The 23,923-nt window shown below is 39.7% G+C and overlaps 1 protein-coding gene across 16 annotated transcripts in view; it reads right to left on the bottom strand.

Moving 5' to 3' along the window:
• Nek10 (NIMA related kinase 10) overlaps nucleotides 1-23,923 on the bottom strand; it is a 271,741-nt gene that overhangs the window by 204,271 nt on the left and 43,547 nt on the right. For all 16 annotated transcript variants that reach the window (XR_002387088.2, XR_002387089.2, XR_002387090.2 and 13 more), the window contains 13 exons: nucleotides 21,185-21,226; nucleotides 19,514-19,592; nucleotides 18,291-18,358; nucleotides 15,974-16,053; nucleotides 15,301-15,387; nucleotides 12,427-12,651; nucleotides 10,044-10,183; nucleotides 8,014-8,075; nucleotides 6,028-6,105; nucleotides 3,628-3,692; nucleotides 2,782-2,884; nucleotides 2,560-2,688; nucleotides 1,903-2,040 (listed from right to left, as the gene is read on the bottom strand). Coding sequence is in view for 13 of the 16 variants with exons in the window: in XM_013077058.3 (XP_012932512.1) it covers nucleotides 1,903-2,040; nucleotides 2,560-2,688; nucleotides 2,782-2,884; nucleotides 3,628-3,692; nucleotides 6,028-6,105; nucleotides 8,014-8,075; nucleotides 10,044-10,183; nucleotides 12,427-12,651; nucleotides 15,301-15,387; nucleotides 15,974-16,053; nucleotides 18,291-18,358; nucleotides 19,514-19,592; nucleotides 21,185-21,226 (1,296 nt within the window). In the remaining 3 variants the exon portion in view is untranslated. The remainder of the gene's footprint in view (nucleotides 1-1,902; nucleotides 2,041-2,559; nucleotides 2,689-2,781; nucleotides 2,885-3,627; nucleotides 3,693-6,027; nucleotides 6,106-8,013; nucleotides 8,076-10,043; nucleotides 10,184-12,426; nucleotides 12,652-15,300; nucleotides 15,388-15,973; nucleotides 16,054-18,290; nucleotides 18,359-19,513; nucleotides 19,593-21,184; nucleotides 21,227-23,923) is intronic.

Here is a 23,923-nt window from a genome sequence, read left to right as displayed (position 1 = left end):
CTCATCTCAGTAAAAGGGCCATTTCTTTTATAAACAGCCTGTATCTCTTCTCAGCCTTTCTGGCGTGCTCCCTGGAGGGGTGGAATGGAGCCATCTCCCTCTTCATTACTATGGAGTTGTAACTGGATGTGGCTTCCCAGGCAGAAGTCCCATGTCTCAGCCTTCCCTGCAGCCGGGAGCGGGCCCAGCACTCGGTGAGTCTGAAGGAAACCCCGTGGACTCCTGGGCCTGAGCCCCTACACTGGCAGTAGCGCTCATGCTGCCCCTCTTCTCACCACGCAGGTGGACGTGCCCGTAGAGCTTCACTGACACAGTGAAGACAATGTCCAGGCAGTGACAGAGTCCCTGGATGACTGTATGGAACAAAGGACACCAGCCCTTTTGGCACCCACTTCGGGACTGTCACATGAAAGAGAAATAACTAACTACTGTGAGGCCTCTTCTTCAAGCCTCTGTGTTCTCCTGCTTGTCTTAGGCTTAATCTTAATAAATACACTCTCTTTCATTTCTGCTGCTTCTTCTGTCAGTACTTTCATCCTTTGCACTGGCTGATACTTTAGTGAGGCTAACTCTATAGTTTTGAGTGACAGCAGCATCTAAAATGATGCTTCTTAACTAGTCCCTCCCAGACATTATTTTTCTGAGGAAATGCAGAAAAACAAATTATCTACCTCATCACCAGCAACTTTTAAACAAAACAGGACCAAATTAACAACCAGAAGCATATTCTGGGTCTAGCTCACTGGCAAGAGTTGTATCTAGATTTGGGTCCAAATGGAAACACTGGATCAGTATAAGTCAAAAACCATGTACTGCCTTGTGCTATAAGGAAACAGCTTCTTGAGAAAGACTAGGTTATCTTAAATATGAGCAAACAGTGGCTTTTAAAACAAATTTAATCTAGTCAGAGGTAGTGGTGCAAGTGTGTAACTCCAGCACTCTGAGAGGCTGAGACAACAGCATCTCAAGTTCAAGCCCAGCCTTGGTGACTTAGTGAGACCTTACCTCAAACTGAAAAACAAAAAAGGACTAGGGATGCAGCTCAGTGCAAAGGCCGTGGGTTAAATCCCTGGGACTGAAAAAATTCTAACCTACTGTATTAATATATAAAACTTCACTGTAAAGTATTATTAATCCTATTAATGATACAATCACTGTGATTTATAAATTGAAGTAGAACTATAGATCTCAATGACTAAACTCCATATTTACAGTATTCTTTCTGTTCCAGCACAGATGCTATGTACATGTAACTAGCAGAGAACAAAGAACTCTCCATGGGAGTCACAAATGAACAGTGTTTATAATAAATGCACAAGTAAGGAAGGCTGGAAAAGAAGCCAATGTGTTCTTGAATCTCAAAAAGAAATCTCATTCCACTTCTGACACGTCCATTCTTTCTTCCCAAACAAACCTTCATAATGATAGTTAATTGAGCTATTATTATTTTATGTCAGAATATCCTTTCACGCCAATAAATATTAACCTATCTTGAAACTCGGCATTTTTAGATTTAATAAGCCACAATGGAAAAGTAGTAACAGCTTGGTTCCACTTGAAAAGAGTCAGGAAACTCTTAGTCATGTTCCTACACGTGTCACTAGGTAACCAAACACTATTGTGAACAGGAGACAGCTGTGTTCAGAGAAGGATTGCTATGTGTGACATGCTGTGCACCAGAAGTCCACTTGTTTTGCTTCCATGGCCTTAATATAAACTCCAGAAAATATTTCTATGGCTCACCCTCAAACCTCAGGAAAAAGTCTGGTGAAAATACCATTGCCTCGGTCTATTATTCCTCACAGAACCAGTCCATAGGCAGCGCAGTTAGACTAGCACAAGAACTCTGCTTCACTGCCATAAATTCAAGAAAACATCTTCAGAAACATGAGAAGCACTTACCTGCTCTTTAATTATTGTTAATTCAGAGACGATATTCTTCACACTGCTGTCTCGATCTTTTTTGTCCTTTCCAAATGCTGGGTTATGCAAATTGACTTCTTTCATTGCTAAAAGATTTTGACCACTACGTTTTCTAACCTAAAATGAGGAAACAAAAAAAAACAAAACAAAAAACCCAGTGGGATAAAAGTTGAAAAGGTAAGAAAGGAATAGATTAACAAAGTCACATGTTTAACCAAGTCATCTAAGTAAGTCACAGAGCATACAAAACTCTAGCTGAATTTACTTTAACCTCAGCTCAAAAGTTTAACATCTTCGGTCCAGTCTGCCATAAGAAGGGTTTTACTGTGTAAATACAGAAACACTGGTGTAAGTTTAGAGAATGTGTCACATATTAGACAAGCTACTTTGATGATTTTTTGTGACAAATGATGTCTTTTCTCTAAAAATGTCACTTGGCGATTACTAGAACTGATAGTGTAGCTGATAGTGATACATTAGTGTAGCTATCTCTGTCTGCTGAACAAAAACACTCTTATTTTAAATATGTCTTTCTTCAATGACAATGACTCCAATTAACCTGAATATAAGTATGAAAGTGTAGCATCTGTTTTGGTTGAGAATATCAGAAATGTTGGGCCCCAAGAGTAAAATCACCTTGTAAACACAGCCAAAAGCTCCACTCCCCAGATGGTCCAAAATTGCATAGTTGCCTATATATTTCGAAGGAGCTTTGTTCTGGTTAATGCTTTCAATATTTTCAGCAATTTGTTTCAGTTCGTCCTCCTAAGCAAAAAATAAAAATAAAATGAGTTGCTGTGACTAACTCTATCATGGCCACATAGCAGCCTGCCAAGATATTTAAAATGCGGGACTTACCACCAATAAGTTCAACTTTGATACCAATTCTTCATACACACTGATATCACGAACATAATGTCCTATGTCAATGAAGATCTCAAACAAGTCTGTGGGGAAAAGTCTACAGGGAAAAATATACACATTCGCTTAACTTAGAACTTGGAAACTGTTGGTCGTTCTTCCTTTTTCCCTATACTCAATAATATAGGAAAGTGAAGTAACAACATAAAATGTGCTGTGCTTTCTGAGCAAACAATTCGACACTAACTCAAGACTTTGCTTACCAATTAAATTCTTGTGAGAGTGTGGCCCTTCTGGCTCGCCCACCCAGCTAAAGGTGTGCAGAACACACACGTGTGCAATAGTGTGTGCTTCTCAGGATGGTGGTATGTTGGTCACATTCACCAGCACAACGTTCTGACCCTGGACAGGCTTCCACCCCTTCCAATGAGCTCTTACCCTCTCAGGGGTATTCTGACAAATACTTTTGTTTTTCTGTTGATACGGGATGCTACCAGACTGACTTTGGAATTTCTAAGTGGACAAAAACAAGTACAATAAGTTTTGATGCCATCTATTTAAAATGTTAATGTCTTTAACTAAAATGTACTAAAACCATGATAGTCACAGGCAATTAGGAGGGTTTGTACTGATACAGTGATTTATGCTCCTTCATTACCATTTTTGTCGATTTTCAGTATTGCTACAGGAGCTCAGTTATATCTGCGCAGCCTAAGAAACCTCCAGACACACAGCTTGTGCACTGACCATTCTCCTCCCACTGCATCGAATTCAGGTGTGTGAAAACTGCTGTCCATTGGTGTCTTAAACTGGATAGTCATTTACATTTCTCCAAGCTCATACCTTTTAAAGAGTGGTCTATTTCTTTCCATACTGAAGAGAAACCTCAGGGCTCTGAAAGCGTAACACTAGGAAATAAAAGGAAATGTGATTCTTCAACAAATTTAAACATTCTCAGGACAGAACTGTCATGAAGTAGACATTAAAATGTCTTTATTGTGAATGGCTGGCCTAATTTGGAGCCCAAGCTTATAACTGAAAATAAAATCGCCCACAACTGGGGTAGTTCTCATATTTAAAGTGTTGATGTTGTAGAGTGCTGGGGATCTTGGCCTTGTTTTGCCTCAGTACTTGCCATTAATTCCTTTCTAAAAAGTACAAAATGAGCACAGAGACAAGAAGTAAAATTCCTATGCTGAGAAAACCAAACATCCAAAGATTTCTGGAGTTCAAGATTTATTTTATTTCTAGCCTGCTATCCATTGCCTCAATATTTATATGGTTTCTGTGAGAAAATAAACACTAGAAACGATGACATATAAAAATAGCCGCAGGCACAGCGGACTCAAGCCTGGCAAATTGGTCTCTTGAGTAAAGAGTTTTAAGCATTCCCCAAATAGACCAATCGACAGTAACTCCCTAGAACACTCAGAAAGAGACCTGTGAGGCTTTAACTAAGAAAAATAAACATCTGATATTTTGCAAGGCTGAGGAAAAAAAGAGCCCCCAGCTTGCAGTTGCTCCTCTGGAGGGAGTGGGACTGGCCACACCACACCTGGGCCACTTCACAGATGTGATCTGTGTTTGCGGGCACACACAACTCCGCCCAGCAGAGTAATGACACGAAGGAGGGAGAAGTGTAGATGGTGAGAACATGGACCTGTGCACTCCTTAAAACTTCTACCAATGAGGTGTGTGTGTGTGTGTGTGTGTGTGTCTGTCTGTCTGTCTGTCTGCTATTAGGGATGGAACCCAGGGAGTTCAGAGCTACAACCTCAACCTTTTTGTTGTGAGACAGCATCTCTCTAAATTGCCCAGCCTGGCCTCTAATTTGCAATCTTCCCATCCTGAGTAGCTGGGATTTCAAGGATGTGCCTCCACACCCCGCCTCCCGCGGCAATTTTCAGAAACCCTCTCTGCTTCACAAAATGCATTTGCAGGATGGATTTGACTTGATATCTTTTCCAAGATCCTCTGACACATCTGTGATGCACTAAAGAAATCAAGCCCCACACTCTTTGTGCTTGGCAGCACTTTAGTAACTCCTGCCTGCTAGTACACAGACACCAAGTCTCTGCCATGTGTGGCCACCATTGTGGATGAGGTGGATAAGAGCTCTTTTGAAAGATATTTTTTTACTTTTTAACTGATACACAAACATAAAAATGATACATATGTATGGGGCACCATGTGATGTTTCCACATAGGTACACACTATGGTGATGTTTAAACCGGATTATACAGAGCCATCTCCTCAAGCATTTGTCATTAAGGTTGATGTACTTTCTTTTCTAAATTAGTTGAAAAGATGACCTCCAACTACTGCAAAGGCTTACTTTGAATATGACTTTGTCATTACGGTGCCTTTGCGGACACTGGCCCCAGATACCACTTTTCAGAAAAGCACAGAACCTTGCATAAACTGGCCCTTCTTTGAGGCCACATCTCCTGGGGCACTCTGTCCCCGGCCACTTGGGAGCCCACCTACCCACATCTAGGTCCTCAGCTGCCATGCTTTGTTCCTGCTATTCCCTCTCTGTGCGCAGACCTTCCACCCTGCAGCAGATGCTCTTGGTGCCCCACCTGGTAGTTCCTTATCTACTTGGCAAATCCATTCTTATCCTTCAAGATCCATTTCACTAGCTTTCCTTTTTACAGCCCAAATGTTTCAAGATGACCAATAATTTCTCGGTTGCTATATTCTGATTTATAAGTAATTCATATTTTTTTAAAATAGAACATTGGAGCCAGGCATGGTGGCACATGCCTATAATCCCAGCTACTCGAGAGGCTGAGGCAGGAGGATCACAAATGGGAGGTCATTTGGGCAACTTAGTGAGATTCTGGCTCATAATAAAAATGTTTTAAAAGGCCACGATGTAGCTCAGTGGTAGAGCACTTGCTTCGCATGTGACAGGCCCTAGGTTCAATCCCTAGCACCACAAAAAATAAATTAAATAAGATTAAAAAATAAAGCTGGAACTTGCTGGTGAGGAAAGAAACACCTAAATAAATACACTTAATTCTACCACACAGAGAAACCACTGTTACAGCCCTAACATTGTTTTAATATCACTGGTTTCCACACCAGCCTCTGCCACCAGATGTCTGTCCCTCACCACCATATGGAGACCGGCATTAACCTTAAAAATGCTAAACAACATAGATTATTTTCCCTAAGTATACCTAAGGATCAAAACTTTGATAACTTGATACTAAAGAAAAAGAGACATGTTTTATTACCTGGAGTAGATGGGTTTTTGCTGCATTCTTTTGTTTATTTGGTAAAATTAATTTTGCTATTGTATATACACCATTTTCCTGAAAACATAAAGGACCTGTGTTATCAGTGACCGGTGGCAATGCCATGGAGATACACAAACATAATAAAGCAACTAAACCATCTCAAAAGAAATGTTGTTGTAATTTTGGAACTTTAAGTAAATATTATAGGACAATACTAAACGATCAATGTAATACTCTACTTGTTGAACACCAAAGACCAGAAACATTATGTTAAATTTTCAACTGTCTGAAGAGAACCACGGTTATAATTAATAAAGTACTTAAATTTAAATTTCATATTTTAGAAGCAAAGAGTGAGGGAACTAAAAAGTGGCGGAATAAAGGGTCTCAAATATCTTTATACTTTGAATTTTAAATACCTAACAATGAAATATAATTTCCCTTTTATAGCATTTATTATTAAAGAATATATAGAGGATCAGTCATTGTAAACAAAATTTTCAAAAGAAGTCAACAAAACAAGAATAACAGATTTTTTAAAAGAAAATAAAAGTTATCTGTGAAAACACAGCATCTTTCTAGACTTGTTCTAATACAAATATATACAGGGAGGATAAGTAAAAGTATTAACCTATCGTCACCTTTCTATTATCTGTTAAATGTACGATGTACAATTTACTGATCTCTACTATGTGGGGGCACTTATACTAAAACAGCAAGAGATTTACCTGCCTCAGTGCATTTAATTGTTACAGTTACTGTGAATTGAGAGTTTTGATGTTTTATACAGGATAAAACCACAACCTGGAGAGGTTACATCATTTTTTTGGAAGCCTGGCCCGCAGGTAAGGATGCCAGGAGCTGAAACCCAATCTGGCCAACCCCAAACATCCCACCTCTGCCAGCTTCCCTTGGCAATCCGACCCCCTAAGAACCTGAACGCATTCACATATTCTGATGGAAATACTGTATTGACACCCACAAAAAAGTCTTCTCCATACAATTCAATAAGTAGGAGGTAATTTTGCAATAGAAACCCATACCAGGGTTGTACACACAGGTACATGTGTTTGAATCTGTGTTTAATTATTTGTTCATAGCTATGTGTGTATACATGTAACTACATACACATAGACTATTCTGAAATGAAAAGTCTAAAGGACATCTTCCCATGAGTTCCAACCCTTCCCCACATTCTCTTAGTCTTGGGATAATACCAATATCCCTAATTAACTAGCCTGGCCTAAGTCCTACTTATAGAAAAGACCATTCCTGAGCAGGAAACCCTCAGCTCCAGAAGAAAAATGAACTCTGTGCAAACACGAAAGGGACCAGTGACCATGGACTAAGACAGATGACCTGATCCCAGCATAGTTCAGTTTGCGGCTTCCTAATTCTCTGCTACCCCAGCTACCCTATGTGGACCCCTTACCCTGTAAGAGAGCTGCTGCCCTGGCATTTCGGAGCTAGTGACCCCTCTCAGGTCTTTATCTCCAATAAAGCCTGTCCTTGCTATGAGTCTTTCTCTCTTCTTTATTTCTTACATAAACAATAAGCTATACTTCGTGAAATCAGTTTCTTGGTAATAAATATTTTTGCTTAGTGTATCTCTATCACTTCTAACTGAATAACCTAATATGGGCTTAGATAAAATGACTATTCTCCTTAACTCATAGTATTCCCCTGTGCCCAGGATTAAAGCAATTCAGAACAACATCAACAACAACAACATAAGGATAAAGAAAATGAAGAGGACTGTACTCGATGTAGGAAAGAAACATCAACATAAACTGACCACAAGTCACAAGTGAGTTAAAGAAAGGACAGGAATATGAGCTAGAACTCTGTACATTAAGAAATGTTAAAATATTTAAGAACCACATGATAAGTCCCAAAACCTGTGTTCTAGGATGCGAACTGCAACAGAAGGCTGCTTGATCAATAGTGGAGATGACCCAAGCTCGCAGCCCGGGGGGCACTCACCTGGACCACCTGGTGGGCGTTGGTGTCATTGAGCACCAGCTCAGTGAGGGCGGCACAGCAGGCTGGAAAGAGAGCATCAAAGCAAGTGTGTGTCAGTCATCACTGTGAGCACACACTCTGCCTCAGGGGCACATCAGTACCTGCCTCTCCCAGGAACGTTACCAGCAAAGTCACTCAAGAAATATTGATTTTCCTTCTGGCACAGTGCTGGACAAGGGGAAGCTGGCTTTCAATGGCTTCTAGCTCACTCTTTCTGCATTTCATGTGCATGTCCACCCCACTGCAACCTTCAACTGAACACCCACTATACACAAGAAGTCATTTGTATTTGTCTGGCTCACTTAATCCCCAGTGGTCAACATGTGCCTGGACCTAACAGATGCTCAATAAATATATCAGCATTGCTTAATAAATTAATGAGTCCTTTAAATATATTTTCTGAATTAATTCTTACAATCAGGAATATACTATAATTCCCAGTTCTGCTGATGAGAACACAGGTTCAAAGAGGTTAATAAGTGGAAGGGTCTGGGAGTCCAGCTCCAGCTGGCTGGACATGGAATTCCAAGTCCTGAAATGTACCTTTTCTGCCTCCTTGCAGCCACTGTGATATTCTGCACTGAGAACCCTGTCCTCCCAGTGGTATGCAGCATACTATAAGGGATAATATTACTGCACTAAGTCCTGGACATTGATCTAGCTCCACTCCGCTAAAGACTTTATGTATGTCCTTATTTCATTCCCACCACAACCGCCTAGTGCTAGTAATGTGATTTTCATCACCATTTCACATAAGCAAGACTAAAGCTTGAAGAGGTCAAGAAAATTGCCCAGAGCCATATGGACATTTAAAGCAAGTATAGCAAAAACTCAGACTCTTCAAATCCTTTATGTTTCTAATTTTCACTTGTTTTTCTTGTTGTATTTAATATAAAATAAGCTATGTAAAGTCAGCAAGCCCACCTTAAGTGTTCAGCTTACATATCTATATACCCTGTAACCACCCCCACCCAGAGGAATATACAGGCTATTCCTAGCCCGCCTTATTCCCTTTCCTAGGCATTAACCTTCTTATAATCCCACAAGTAGGTAACCACCCTTCTGACTTCCATCACCCTTGATTTGATCCACTCTTTGGAGATTCCCCCCAAAATACTAGGAGCTTTGAGATCCAACTGGATCAGACTTCTGGGAGAAGCTCCACACAGGAAACCCCCAACTTGAGCCCAGGATGGAAACAGAAGCCTTTCAGGGAGAACAGAAATGGTAAATGAAAGGTAGGATCTTAGTTTTGTGTCTTTATACGTCTGTGAAAATACATCTTGTCCATTTTCCAGGAGGAAGTAGGAAGGAATAAAGAAAGCCTGCCTTCTACCCTACCGCTGCTCATACCTTACCTCTGCCCCATGTGCCCTTCCCCTCTTAGCATCTTCCCAGTTCACTTCTAGCATACACTGTGCCTTTCCCCTCCCCTCCTGCATGGCCAGCAGCTCCAAGACTGCCCTGTCCTCGCCCCTTGTCCCAAAGACCAGATGCTCCTGTGAAGGGCACAGACTGTATGACTGCTCAGGGTAAATCTGCCAAGAAATGTGTCCTCAGGCAGCTGCACTGACTTTGGTGTGAAAATCCCACCCTGGGCAGGATCTTCCTCTGTTTTCTCCTGGGAATAGGGTTTCCCAAGATCTAGAAAATTACAGGAAGCATGATTCTGGCCACAGATCAAGCTGCCATCTCAAATCCCGCTTTCTCAGTAATAAAGCTAACATTCTCTCTCTTTATCTCTAACTTTAATATTTGTTCCTCCGTAAGTTAAGAGCATGGAAGGAAGAGAAAAGTTTATTGTACCTGCCGATCTAACAGCAGTACCAAGATGTTTCTGGCATCCACATTGATTTAACTGTACAAGTTTATAATCTTACAAACTGTGTCTAATTAACACTATCATAATAACTTCATAACAACAAATAGCAATATAATATAACAAAATATACAATATCTAATAATAAAACATAATCACATGACATAAATACCTGCTTGAAGAGAGAAAGTATTTTCTTGTATTTCGCGAGGACTGAGATCGTCTGACAAATGAAGCTGCTGGATTCGGCCTGCCGCATTCGCACTAGACAGGCTTCCAATGGAGGAACGGTCAGAAACAAAATTTCTATCTCTGAAAAGTTATTGCACAAACCACATATCAGTTTTCCTTCACAATCAGTCCTTTCCGTGTCATATTCTAAAATGTCTGCCTCCCCAGGCCATGAAGTCTTCTTCTGCATTATCTTTATTGTTTCGCATCTAATCCACATAGGATTGATTTTTGGGTCCCTCCCTCCCTCGCTTCAACTCTGCTTCCCTCCCTTCCTTCCTCTCTCCTCCCCTTCCCTCCTATAACTGAGATGATACCATACTATTTGTTGGACAGACTGCTTTCCCCACTGCTCATAAAGCTACCTTTTTCTGGAATTCTATCTTGCTACAATCAACTTGCTTGAAAATATCTCAGTCGTGATTATTCTAAGTTTTCTTTTTCCAGTGAAATTCCTCCTTTATTTCAGGAAAATTCTATTTTACTCTCTACCTCAGGAATCACAATTACTCACATGTTGAAACCCCATTTCTTCAATGTTCTAATTGTTTTCATTGCCTTGTCTTTTTCCTCTGCAATATGTGCAACTTTCCTAAGCTTGCCCTCCATTGTATTCCATCCTGTTTTCTTCTGCTGCTGTGGTTAATTTATTAGTTCTAGGGGTGCTATTCTGTCCTGTCTTCTTTCCTTTTCTTTCATGATCTGTTTAATGTATTTGTTGAAGTAAAGCATTTGATTTTCTATTTTAGTGAACCGTCTTCCACAATAGATTCTTTATGTGTCCTTTGTTTGCTTTGTTCCCTTTTATTTTATATGGTTGCTGTATTTTTCATTTACTTATTGTTGCAGTAGCAGTTCTATCTGGATGTCTACATGCTCATGAGGCTTCCCTTCCATGACATCCTGGTGAACTCATGTCCTTCTTTAAGTGGGGATGGGAAAGGTAGTGGGATTGGGCCCCAAGACAATCGCAACTGGCGATCCTATGAGACAACAGAACTCCTTAAAACTCAAACTGTAGGAATCGCTCCACCTGACCAAGAGCACACCTTTAATTTTAAGGTGAATGTGCACGGACAGGTCTCCTGAGAGCTCTCCTAATAACAATGCCTGTTCCTACTCGAGCCACCAGACACCTCCCGGCCTCGGTCTCCTCTCCTAGTGCCAGCTCCCGGGGCAGGCATGAGCTCTGAAAGGACATTATTTATCCAGGTGGGGTAATAAATTCTCCCAGAAAAGCAAGGCACTTTTAGCATACAATAAGAGCTGACGTATATCATTTTCCCAGGGAAGAGTTTTCTAAACATTACACGATTGATACTGGTTGGAAAATGACTGTTTAAGCAGGAAAGAATCCTTTTCTAGCAAGGATAGTTAGCACTTGAGCAAATAAGGAAAATGATGCCTTGTCTTAGACTCAGCTCTATGAAGAAAAAGGTTTTATTTTTAAAACATTAACTATATGTAAATTCATTTTTTATTAAGAAAATCACTACTTTCTAAGAGGCCAAAACACAACTGTTGCATTAGATATGACTGACCAATAATAAATAATAATAACCACAATCATCATCATCACTATCTTCATCCTATCAATACAAACAAAAAATCTTTGGCAGTTGTTAACTACTCTGACGAAAGGGCTAGCTTTTTAGGTTGTAATACTTTTGAAAGATTTATAATATAAAATAATTGAGGTTTTTATGTGATGTTCATAAAAGCAAGTAGATTGTCAACGGTCTTTTTTTTTTTCCTTTGTTTTAGTACTGTCAAAAATCATTACAAAGCTCATGTCTCTGCAGTCTGTTCCTATGCTTTGGAATGTTCTCTCAGAGAAAATGAAGTTTGTAATACAAAGTTCCACAATATCCCTAAAGGAATAACTTGTGCAAAGTTCTAATAATGTTGATTTGATAATATCTAGTTATATTAAAATTGATAAGTCACTGTTTTTATTAGAATGAGCTTTATGCACTACAGATCTTAAATATTATCTCTTTCAAGCAGACGTATTCATTTTTAACTTTAATTTAGCACCCACAAGGCTGAATTATGTTTTATAGGTAATAGAATTATCTCATGGAGGTATCTAAACATTATTATTTAATACTTGCACATATTCAATTCGTAAGACATACTAATGCCTAATGACATTGCAACATACATCAAGAAAGTTTCAATTTGAAACTATTCTAATCCATCCCTTCCCTATACTCATGGCTAAGAATTCGATTCTTTGGGTGTATGTGTGTGTGTGACAGTCACCTTGCCAGCGTCCCCAGCCTTCAACCATTACAACAAAGCAAGCCAAACCCCATGCGTACCCTCGTAGAATATGAAGCAGCTGCTTGATGCCTCCCCAGATGCGGATTTCCACACTGGTCTCCGGGTCCTCACAAACCTGGACCAGAATCCAAACAACGCTCCAGAGCAGCTTCAGGTGGTCAGAGTGCAGCAGGCTGAGGAGGACGGGTATCCCCTCGTAGAGCTTCACCTGCTCCTTCACCTGGGGCTCAGCACAGAGGAGGCGCAGCAGCTCTGCGGTCAGTCTGGGAGGGACCAGGAGGCACCACAAGTTAATAACATCACACTCATGCTAGAGCCACCATGACTGCACAGAATATGACTCTAGCATTCTTCAAATTGTCAGTCAACACCTATTTTGGCCATAGACCTAAGCCAAATAGTTTCAGCACTGCATGCCATACAATGTCCATCATAACTATTTAGCTAGGTTGAGGTAGTGTGAAAACAGCACAGAAAATACATAAAAATCAAGGGGCACAAGGTGTTACAATATATCTTTATTTACAAAACAAGGAGGCCACATGTACCCTATGGGGTATAGTTTGCTGACCACTCTTCTAAAATCCTGCTGACCAGTAAGTAGGTAATGAGCACAAAGAGTACAACTTGTATGTACTGAAAGTAAAAGAAATATGAAATTTAGTGCATGGTTACAAAATAAGCAATCAAAGAAAATGTGAAAAAAAAAACAACTCTACAGTGTGGGGAGATTATGTACAAAATCCTCAATGATATCTGGAGAATAAAATAAAAAATGATGGTAAAGATACAAGATTCAGCTGAGCTGTGAAACATTATGATGGTAGAGGTTTCATGGAATTAATTTTGTCCTTCATGCTCATACTCTATGTGCTGTCCCAGGACAGCAACATCCATTCCCATGGCTACAAACACCTCCCATCCCCTGGCATCATGACCTAGCCCAGGCATTGCTCTGGGCTATAGCTACACAGATATTCCACAAGTGCTCGTGCGTGCCATGTCTAAATTCAACATTATCCTCCTCTTCAAATACATTTTTTCTCTCATAACCCCAACTGGACCACAACCTTTTCAATTTTCCAAGCCAGAAGACTGAGAGTCACACAAGACACTTCCTCCAACGCCTGCCACTGCCAATCAAGAGCCCTTTGTGGCCCCTATTTCCTGGGCCACCATGGAGAGGATTCCCCTGAAAGGCACACAACCAACCCCACTGCTCCTCCCACCCTCAATCATGGTCAAGACGTATGCCCTCTATTATCTACCTCTCCAGTGGCCTCCTTCCCATACTGCCTTCTAATCCCTTTCCCTGAACCAGTTTTCCAAGTTCCTCCCCTACTCAAATTTTTCTGCTATGACCTTAAAAGCATGTGTTCTTCAGCAAACAGTAACTCTTTGCCTTCTCAAACTTTCTACATCAGAGATTCTCTCCATGCTATCAGCGGATCTCAATGTATGAATATATCCCACAGTCTACCCCATTTTCGCATACAGAGTTAGCAGAATAACCTTTCAAAAATTAATGTGATCATGCTTAATATCTTTCCAGTAGTCCCTACAACGTGCATGTTAACATCTGAATCTTTATTTCACACATAAACCCCATCATACCTGGACAAAAATGCCCTATTGGCTCATCTATAAAGCATGGAAAATAGTTATTGTGCAGATCAAATGAGTAGACACTCAAAAGTTCTTGGAGCATGGCCTGGCATATACACAACACTGATCAAAAATTAGCTACATTTTCAAATTTATTATTGACTATCTGTTAGTTTTTTGGCACTTTTGTTATTTTGCTCCAGCTATACCCCAACATGCACATTCCTCTCGCACCTCCAGATTGGAGTACGTTCTGTTTCAATTGCTCTCTCGCTCTGCCTAGATACAGCTTCCATCCTTTAGAACACCAGGCATGATCCTCCACTTGCACTGGGAGGTCTCTGCTCCAGGTTCCCAGAGTAACCTGTGTCCATTTACCTATAGCACTACAGTGAAATCTGTGATTTGTCTGTCTGTCCCCACCCCTACACTGCACATTTGTATGCTATTCATCTTTGGTTTTCTAATACCTGGTATAGTGTCTGGTCTCTTTTTTGGTAAGTTCAGATGACCAATTATGTAAATATATAGACACTTGTCTATATCTAATGCTACTGAAAAAGAATATTAAATCAGCTTTAAAGAAGAATACGAAAAATTACTATGAATAAAGTTTAAGGCTTCAGGGCTTGAGATTTCTGGTATCTATCTTGGCTTTTTAGAAAATTATGATTCAACTAAATATCAAATGATGCAGATTGCAACTCTATTTAAATATATCCAAGTAACTATCTGGACAGGGTAATCCTTTAAGCAATATGCAGCTCAAGTTAAAAACGATACATTTCGGGCCAGGGATTTAGCTCAGCGGTTCTACCACCTGCCTCGCAAGCGCAAGGTCCCAAGTTCGATCCCCAGTACCAAAAAAAAAAAAATTTTACTCAAGATTTGGTCCTAAGTGATAACAAATGATCAAAAAACAAGTCAGTCAGTATCTTATTTAACTTATCTTAAGTAAAATAGACTTAGCAACCTAATCATTTAGTCCACACCTAGCCTGAAAGTATAAAAAGAACCACCTTCAAGTTTCTTGCTCATATAAAGTATGTAAATAAACTAAATAAACATACTAAGCAAAAGTATAGAATTATTTAATCATAAGATTACATATTTGTATTCTATGCACAGATCTAGAATGCAGGAAAAAGTAAATCAATACACTTCTTTGCACTAGTTTCTTTCTATAAGCTTAATCAGAAAATAACTGCCAAGCTAACTCATGATACTCAGTTAACATTGTAAATAATATAACAATAAAAACACTAAGCATTTCATCAAGCATAAGACAACATCTTTAGCAACCCTACCTTTTGGAAAGCAAGTCATATTCATGTAAAATCATCAATAGATTTTCTACAATGTTGAGTTCACTTATCTTCTCCCTACATTCTGGACTGCAGATTTTAAAATATTAGTAAGTATTAAAAATATATTTTACTACATTAATATCTTAGCTTTCATATTGGAGGAGAGACCCCCCCCAAAAAATGTATCACATGCTGTTCACAAAAAAAATGATCTACTTATCGGCATAAAAATACATTGAAAGCAGTTTTATTTAAAATAATGATACCTATGGGAGAAGTTTTCTAAAGATATTTTTAAGGTCAAAAATGTTTGAAAATGTTCTGCAAGTTAAAATGAATATACAGCTAAGAATGAGGAAGGAAGGTCAGGGAGATTTCACTGGCAAAGAAATATTATGGTAATATTGAAAGCAGCAGTAACCTGGGGTTAGATGAAAAGACATGGTAAATATCTTAAGTCAGAAAGCAAAAGAAAATTTTAAGCAGTTATTTGCCTTTCTGACATAAGTTGAAAATGATACTTTCCACTCAAGATCCTCTTCGACAGGCTACTTTATGCTTATTTTTCTGCAAATTTTAACTGAGAAGGTGACAAAGCAACTGGTCTATATTTCATCCCTCCATCTACACTGCTATAGCAGCAGAACTGCGAAGCATATTTAAATATACTTACCTCTCTGCTAAGCTGGCCAGGGCCAGAAGTGCACCCAATAGGACGTTAGTGTCTCGAGCACTGAGTAAATTTACTAGTGTCTGAAAATGGGAAACAAATTTTAATTATGTAAGTACTACAATCTTCTTTAATGGTACAATGCTTCCTTTTAAATAGAAAGGTTTAACCTTTTAGGATTTTGTTTGTTTTTAAAAATCTATGTGCATGCATAATTATGAAGAAACTGTATATACAATTTTATAGCAGCTCATTTGTTTCCTTCTTAATGTTACCCACTAAAATGTCTTCATGACAGCAAATATGTTTTTATAAGCATAATTTTTATTAAATAGAATCAAGTTATTTCTTATATTAAAGATGGGAAGGGATCTGGAGAAGGAGGGAGAAGGTAGAATGGGGAGAAAGAGGAGTAGAAATGATTGGGCTACAATATGTATATGTACCAGTTCCCTGAGATGTATGTAATTATTATGTATTGCCAAAATAGACTAATAAAAACCATAATTTCTATAAATAGAATCAAATTATGTATTATAGCTCTACTTAGAGAATAATGAAAAATGCTATTCTCTTATATCAAGCCTTATATAGGTTCTTTTATTTTTTATTTTGTAATCCACGTAGAAGCTTAACCTTTAAAGAAGTTTGGATAAACATCAAAAGCACGTCAGTTCTTTCCAGAGGACAGGTGCCTTTTTCTTCCTTACCTGGAACTCTTGAGAGCAGTTCCTTGGAGCCACTCCCCACCCAGACAGGAAAGTGTAAGGGACCAAATCACGTGGCAACTAGCCAGACCCTGCACTTTCCTTTATTTTCTTGCGCCCAAGCATTTTGCGTAGCACTTCTGACCCGCTCAGGGGGAAGTGGAGACTAATGGCATAGGTTATGGTAGTGACTGGACATTAAGAACTCACTCTGAGCCAGGCATTGTACTACGCACTTTCTACATTATGCATATTGAAGCTTGCATTTTTCTTACAAACTAACCAAGAGGTGTTAACACTGCAGAGTGTTCCATTTGCTCTCAGACATTGAGGCGGTGTTAAAAGGGCATCACTGATGCTCTTAAATATCATCCCAAGTATGACTCAGCTGGACATTTTCTGTTTCTGTCAGTTGCCTCTCCCAAATTCTCATTAATGCAAATCTCTTTTCTTCTATACACAATTTCAGAATAAGAGCACCCCCAAAAACGTACAACCCCAAACAGATTCTAGGTCAAAGTTTAAATCTGTGCAATAACTGCTAGAATGATTTTTTTGGTTCCCATTATGTAGATTTCCTCCCTTGATGATTTCTTTGTTTTTTAAAAAAAAATGAAGTCATGAAGCTGTTGCTATTTTTCTGATCCCTTCCTCTTTTTCTTCTCTTCCTTTTCTTTTCTCTGTCTTCTAAGATACTTCCCAAACTTTAATCCCAGACACACCATTTTCATATTTTTTGCTATGTCCACTTAACAATGCTAATTCAAAAGTTTTCTACAATCATCCCCTAGACCATTGATGGTGAATCTTTTAGAACTTTCAATGATATAACGAGCCTGCTGCAGCATGTGCGCCATAAATTCACCACCACTGCCCTAGACTATAGGCAGCATGTGTTGATGTACTATAGGCAAACCTGCTCTAATGTACACTGGTAAATAGCTTTCTGGGACATGAGTACGTAACAGGTTACTAAAAGTTGGCTCTAGGCAGCCATGACCTAAACAGTTTTACTGTAATATAAGTTTAATCTGTTTTGATTAAACCTGCATTCATCCATGCTGAAATACATATTTGATCCATATACTATCCCAACTTATTATGTAATACTATCCCATATTATTATGAAGTTGTATCATTGAGGTGGCCTACACTGAACCAGTTTTGAGATACAAACAATGGCAGTTTCATATGGTTCAATCTAATATAACTCATATGACATATGGAATTTATTTATAAGTATACATGTGCACATTATATCTGTTGCTTAACATTCATTTATGTATAAACACACCCCTAGGGTCAACTGATATATAGCCAGAGTTTTTCAAGCAAAATTTAAATTAAGCAATAAACTCAGTTCATATTACATGGCATAGAACAAGAAGTGGATCAGACAAACCTTTATTTACCCATCCATACTGACTCCCTAGGCTGGTAAAGAATATAAAAGGGTTGACAGAGGATCACAACTTTAGGCCAGTTCAGCAGGTCTGTGAGTCACAGTCACATGCAGCGTGGCCCTAAAGGCTCTGAACAGGGATGGGCATGTAAACTATTGCTATCAAGAGCTACACGCAGCTGGAGCATATGCTCGCTGAAGGCCAACTCACCTTGTGGGCTCTGCTTGTGGTGACCCATTCTCTTTGGTCTCTGACAGCAGCAAGTTTTTGAAAAATATCTGTAAAGACAGAAAGACGTGGGGAGCTTAAAGGCAGCAGTACTCATAGAAGCCAGGGTCTGCAATACCGATGGGCCAGCAGAGAAAGGGCAAAGGGAAACACAGACACACAAAAGGAGCAACACAGGGAGGAGGGGCAGGGCCACTTCGTACCCCAAGAATTACCCCTCAAGCTCAACACTGATTTTATAATATTATTGTGATGTTGAAATATGGAAATCTCAGAAACAGCACACCTCTCCTTCCACTTAAAAGGTGAACAAGTTCCTTGACATCATTACAAGTTCAAAGCAGGCCTGTTCTTCAGAGATCTCCCTTAGCATGATTTCAACTTAGCGAGAGGAGAGGGGAGGCCAGCACATGGGGGTAAATGTGGCAAAGCTCCTCAGCCAAGGGAAAACAATCGTCCTCAAAGAGACAGCCTGGTGCCTGGGGCTTGCCACAGACTCCTGACGCTGAGAATCGGGGTGCTAGTGCATTGCCCTGCAAACAAAGAGGGCGAGAAGCCCACTGGCTGGCAGGAAATGGGCTGCATCATCCCAACACTGCAGGGAGGAGTAGAGGGTCCCAAGAGAAAACACCAAGTGTACAGGAAGCACCCCACACCCACAGAGCAGAGTTTGCGCATCACTGTCTTCGTATGAGACTCTTTTTTTTCTTAATTTTGAGAGAATTTCTTTAATTTGTTCAGACTGGGCTTGAACCTACCATCCTCCTGCCTTAGTCTCCCAAGAGTGCTAGGATTACAGGTGAGAGCCACCACGCCTGGCTTCCTTTTTCTTTTTTCATATTCTGAATTTTTTTTTTACATTCCAAATTCTATAAGGTAGGTATTATTGTTAACCAAATACTATAGGTGAAAGTGGAGTCTCTGATACTCTAACAAGGGCAAAAATATTTCTCCCAAACAAAATTTGCTTTCGTGTAAGCCCTTTTTACATGAAATAAATTGTCCTTTCCAAAGTAAGAGCTGGAATCTGAAAGTATTCCCGTGTGTTTTGTCCCAGCATATGATAATTGGCACGGACTCTCAACACCCTAATGTGAATGGATACATTCGTAAGTATCACGATGTCCTTTCTTGCTGCTGTGAACGCCGTGCTGCTTATTTGAGCAAGTCCCCAAAGTTAGTCTGGACCCTGAGACCGTGCTTACATGTCATGTTCACCAGCTTGTCCACGCTGTGTTGCTCTTCTCCGTAGCCCAGGTACTCGTTGGTCACAATCTCCATGTACTGCAGGAAGAACCAACCAACAAGCCGATTAGAAAGGAGGGATACCAAAACCCCTAAGCAGGTCAGGCATAAGGTGGTGTAGTTCTTAAAATGACCTCTAGGTGGCAAAACAGATTCACCAATTATTACTCCATGCTCCCGGCTCTGTAGCACTCAGGGACAGCAAGTAGTAGGGATGCCCTGAAATTGATGGGGAGACCGTCTAAAGGTTGTGTAAACTCTCTAAAGTCCCCAAAGACTTGTAACTGAGTAAGTTTGTGCTGGAATTTAATAGCTAAATACAAAATATACAATATGTGGTACAGAAGTTTAATTCTTCACTGTTCCTTTAAGTAGAGTTTTTATTGGGCCGGGGATTTAGCTCAGTGGTTCTGTCGCCTGCCTTGAAAGCGCAAGGACCGGAGTTCGATCCCCGGCACCAAAAAAAAAAAAAAAAAAAAAAAAAAAAATGCTTAGTTTGTAATCTGCTTTAAAATAAGAACCAAGAGACTCGTAATGGTACAAGATCCCAATGATGAATGTAACTGTATTGTATACCTAAAATGTACCAATAAAGTTAATGGGGAAGAAAAAAAAGTAGAGTTTTTATAACATACTGCATACATTTTCTTAGCCTTATGTTTTATAATATCCAAAATTATGCCTAACTAGTATAAAGGCAGGTATCAGTAAGAATAAAATGAAGTCATATATTTCCTCACTGTCAATAACTGATTATAATAAGAATAGGTTCAGAGAAACACACAGAATTTCTGACACTACAACAGAAGTTAAAGTGGACAAGAGGATCCTCTACAACCTAATCTTATGAAAGATCATCTCATTAAATGAGGTCAACCTCCAACCAATTAGGATTCTTAAAAACAAAATTTAGAAAAGAATCAATTCTCAGGAAAGAGAATAAACTAGATTTAACGTTATCCTGCCATTAAACTCAAGCTTCCGTTAGTAACTCAGAATGAGTTTGAGGGTCTCAGTTTTGCTGCACAGATCGCTCTTCGTGTACACACTATAGGTGTTAGAGAGTGAACGGTTACTATTCAGCAGTATGTGTTATTGTATTAATTAATCCAAATCACTGCGTTTTATACATATATATATATATATATATATATATATATATATCCATCTGGTTACCTTCCCTCAGAAAAATAAAGATGCTAAGATCATTCCTTACTTCATTCATTTATTATTTTAATAGCACAGTAATTATTTCTGTGTGAAAATGTTTTAACCATCTTTGTAACATTTTCTCCCATCATATGGAAGGCAGAGTTCTGAGGACTTAACAGTGCCAGCCAACGCCTACTCCCTGTCTTTATGAGCTACAGACATGAGACTTTTATAGGATATTTTTGTTTCAATAAGGCTGAGTGAAATGTGCCTGATTAGCCAGAACAAAATGTTATGGGTTCCTCCCTGCTCTGTGAGTGTTGTGCTTCAGGCTCACACTTATCCCCACCACCACCACCCTGTCCTGGCAAGCTATACACCATGAGAAAGTGATTTTGTGCCCCACACTCATTCCACCCTTGCCTTGGTCACGACACAGAATGAAGAGGCAAGCCCAGCCACCACAAAACAGATCTTACCTGAGCCAGGTTTTCAATCCCACCCAAATTATGGAGAATTTCCTAGTAAAATAAAAACAGCAGGATATAGGTAAAGGATGAGGGTGGAGGGGAAGCACATTTCACATGCAACTTCTTGTACGAGGTCAGAGATTTATGGCTAGCTCCTAAAGCTCCACATTCTAACATAAATAAGGAAATTTTCATGGTTGTCATTCACACTGCATTTAAGATAAACTGTTAATAAATATGAAAGCCAGATTGAGATAAAGACAATGAATACATGCTTAGAACCACAGCCTGCATCCTGATTCTTTGTTCTTCCTCCTGTCATTCGGTGTTAGATTGGGAAGAGGTGTTAGAAACTATTTCATTCAACCTTGTCATATCACACTTGAGAAAAACTAAGGGTCAGAAAGGTTAACCATTTTGTCTAGGGCATCATCAACCTCCCACGACCATTTTCTTGGTCTCTACTAGGTGTGGTCCATGAATGGGCAGCATCCCAGTCAGACCCTCACTACCCTCTTCTTCTACCCACTCAGAGTGCTCAGTCACACTCTGAACTTCAGCAAGGTCCTTTGCACGTATGGTAAACTTTCAAAAGAACTGCTCTAGTAAACTACAGGGCTTCTTACAATTATTTGGCTTATGAAACCCATACTCTGAAAAAAATGTGAGGATAATCCTCCCACAGTGCCTCCTGATACAGAGCTTTTCATCTGACTCCCAATAAGGAGACTTTTGAAGTGGCCATTAAAGTGCTAATCAGGGAAAAGAAGACACTGGAGTTTGGGGCTGTGAAAGGGAAAGTAAGTAAGTGCGCTTGTGTTCTCCACACTGTCATTTATCCACAGGGGACTGTGTTTTGAAGTGGCCCTAACCCACTTAAAAAGAGAAACCTGTACCTCCCTCCTTATGTAACATGTAACAAAAGGAAGTTATTTTCAATGTAAACATTAACCACGATTTCAATTCTGCAAAATGCATAAGGATGAGAACATGTACGAAGGAAAACACTTTAGTTCCACCGTATGCGCAAGATAGGGAAATACCACAGGTTTTCAGGGCTTCTTGGGCCCACGTTTCCTTACACCATGTAAAGTGAATCTGGAAGCACTGAACATGCCCATGTTTAAATTAACCTTGAAGGAGCATGTATAGCTCAATTAAAAATAGCTCCATGACTGTGTGCTAATTTGAAGCCTCATCAACACCATTCACTCTCTGAAAGTTATAATTTAAGAACATAAGGATATTGCATACGTTATCTCTAGTGATGGCACAGCATATCTTCAAATGAAGTCATTTCACATAAAAATAGCATTGAAGACCATTTATATTTATTCAATATCTTTTTTATTCCTGTTATGCAAAGCCCTGGGTTAGGGTCTGACAAGGACACAAGCATGTAGATGACAGGGACTGACATCACGAAGCTGAGGCAAGCATGAGGTGGTGCACAAAAAACTAGGAGTTACAAGAAACCTAGGTATGAAGTATGATGATGACCTAGAGGACACATCACCTCCTCCTGAAAAGATTAAGGGAAATTTCATAAGCTTGCTGGTCTCTCAATTGAGACTGGGAGGATAGAAAACTTGTTAAATAAAGATGAGGGATGAGGTGAAAATGAAGGAGACTGCAAGCAAACAAAAAGTAGGCTTACAAGTGCATGGAAGTTGTATAGGAAAACAGCAAGATATTCCTTCTCTCTGAAAGAAGCAGTTTCATAACTCCATGAATGGAATTGAGGGGTATGTTAGAAAAATAGGGTGGGATCAAAGTGTGAAAGTAGTTAGATAAGAGCCTTGATTTCAACATTTTCCAGAAGACCATGAGACCCAGTGAAATTGTGTAAGCAAAAACTGTCCAGAACCAGCTCCACAGGCCTTCCCTCTAGTCTTAAAATGAACTGGAGAGAGCGAATGTCACCTGGGAGCCTGACTGGGAGTCAGTGGCAGGGCAACCGAGAATGGAGAGGCAGGGATTGTCTTAAAGTGATATGGTCAGGAAGGCAGTGAACTGGAAGACATGAGGCTAAGTAGATCAAATATCATGGAAGACTGGGGACAATGATGCGATTCATAGACACAGGGTGATAGACTGGGTGAGGGGGAAGACAATGCTGGGCATACTGAGGTGGTGATGGAATGTTTAGGTAAAAAAAGTACAACAGTGGGCCGCCGCCTGCTTCGCAAGTGCGAGGTCCCAAGTTCGATCCCCATTATGGAAAAAAAAAAAAAGTACAACAGGGCATGGAAATGAGGTGAGGGCAAAAGATTAAAATTCAAGGATCTTTCACATGTAAGAAATTCGTATTTGAAACATAAGAGTGGGAAGTTACCAAGGGAGACTTGTTGGAATGATTAGTCATGCTCATTGTCATTTTCAAATGTTTATCATAACAAGATATTTATGTATCCAATAATCATGGAATTAGAGTAAGTCAATGTTTTCTAAACCATGTCTTAGAAATAGTCATTTTATTTGTAGAATGGATGAAGTTAGGCATGCTACCAAAGGAAGGGAAAAGAAAGGGAAGGTGATGGGAGGGAAGAAAGAAAGAGAAAGGGGAAGGGAGGGGAGGAAAGAAAAGGGGAGGAAAGGGGGGCAAAGAGGGGAGAGAAAGGGAGGGGAGGGGAGGAACGGAAAAAGGAAGAAAGAGAGAAAAAAGATGAGTTTTATGGTCACACCAGCTGGGGACAGGCTGGGTTAAGCAGACTTCAGCAACTTCTCCTTCGCAGGGCTTCTCCCAGC

This window comes from Heterocephalus glaber, unplaced genomic scaffold (genome assembly GCF_053883595.1).
Source record: "Heterocephalus glaber isolate CG9 unplaced genomic scaffold, H.glaber_assembly_v1.0 deba00001472, whole genome shotgun sequence".
Lineage (NCBI taxonomy): Eukaryota > Metazoa > Chordata > Mammalia > Rodentia > Bathyergidae > Heterocephalus > Heterocephalus glaber.
Note: the sequence above shows the minus strand (reverse complement) of the source record. Positions and strands in the feature narration are given on the sequence as shown.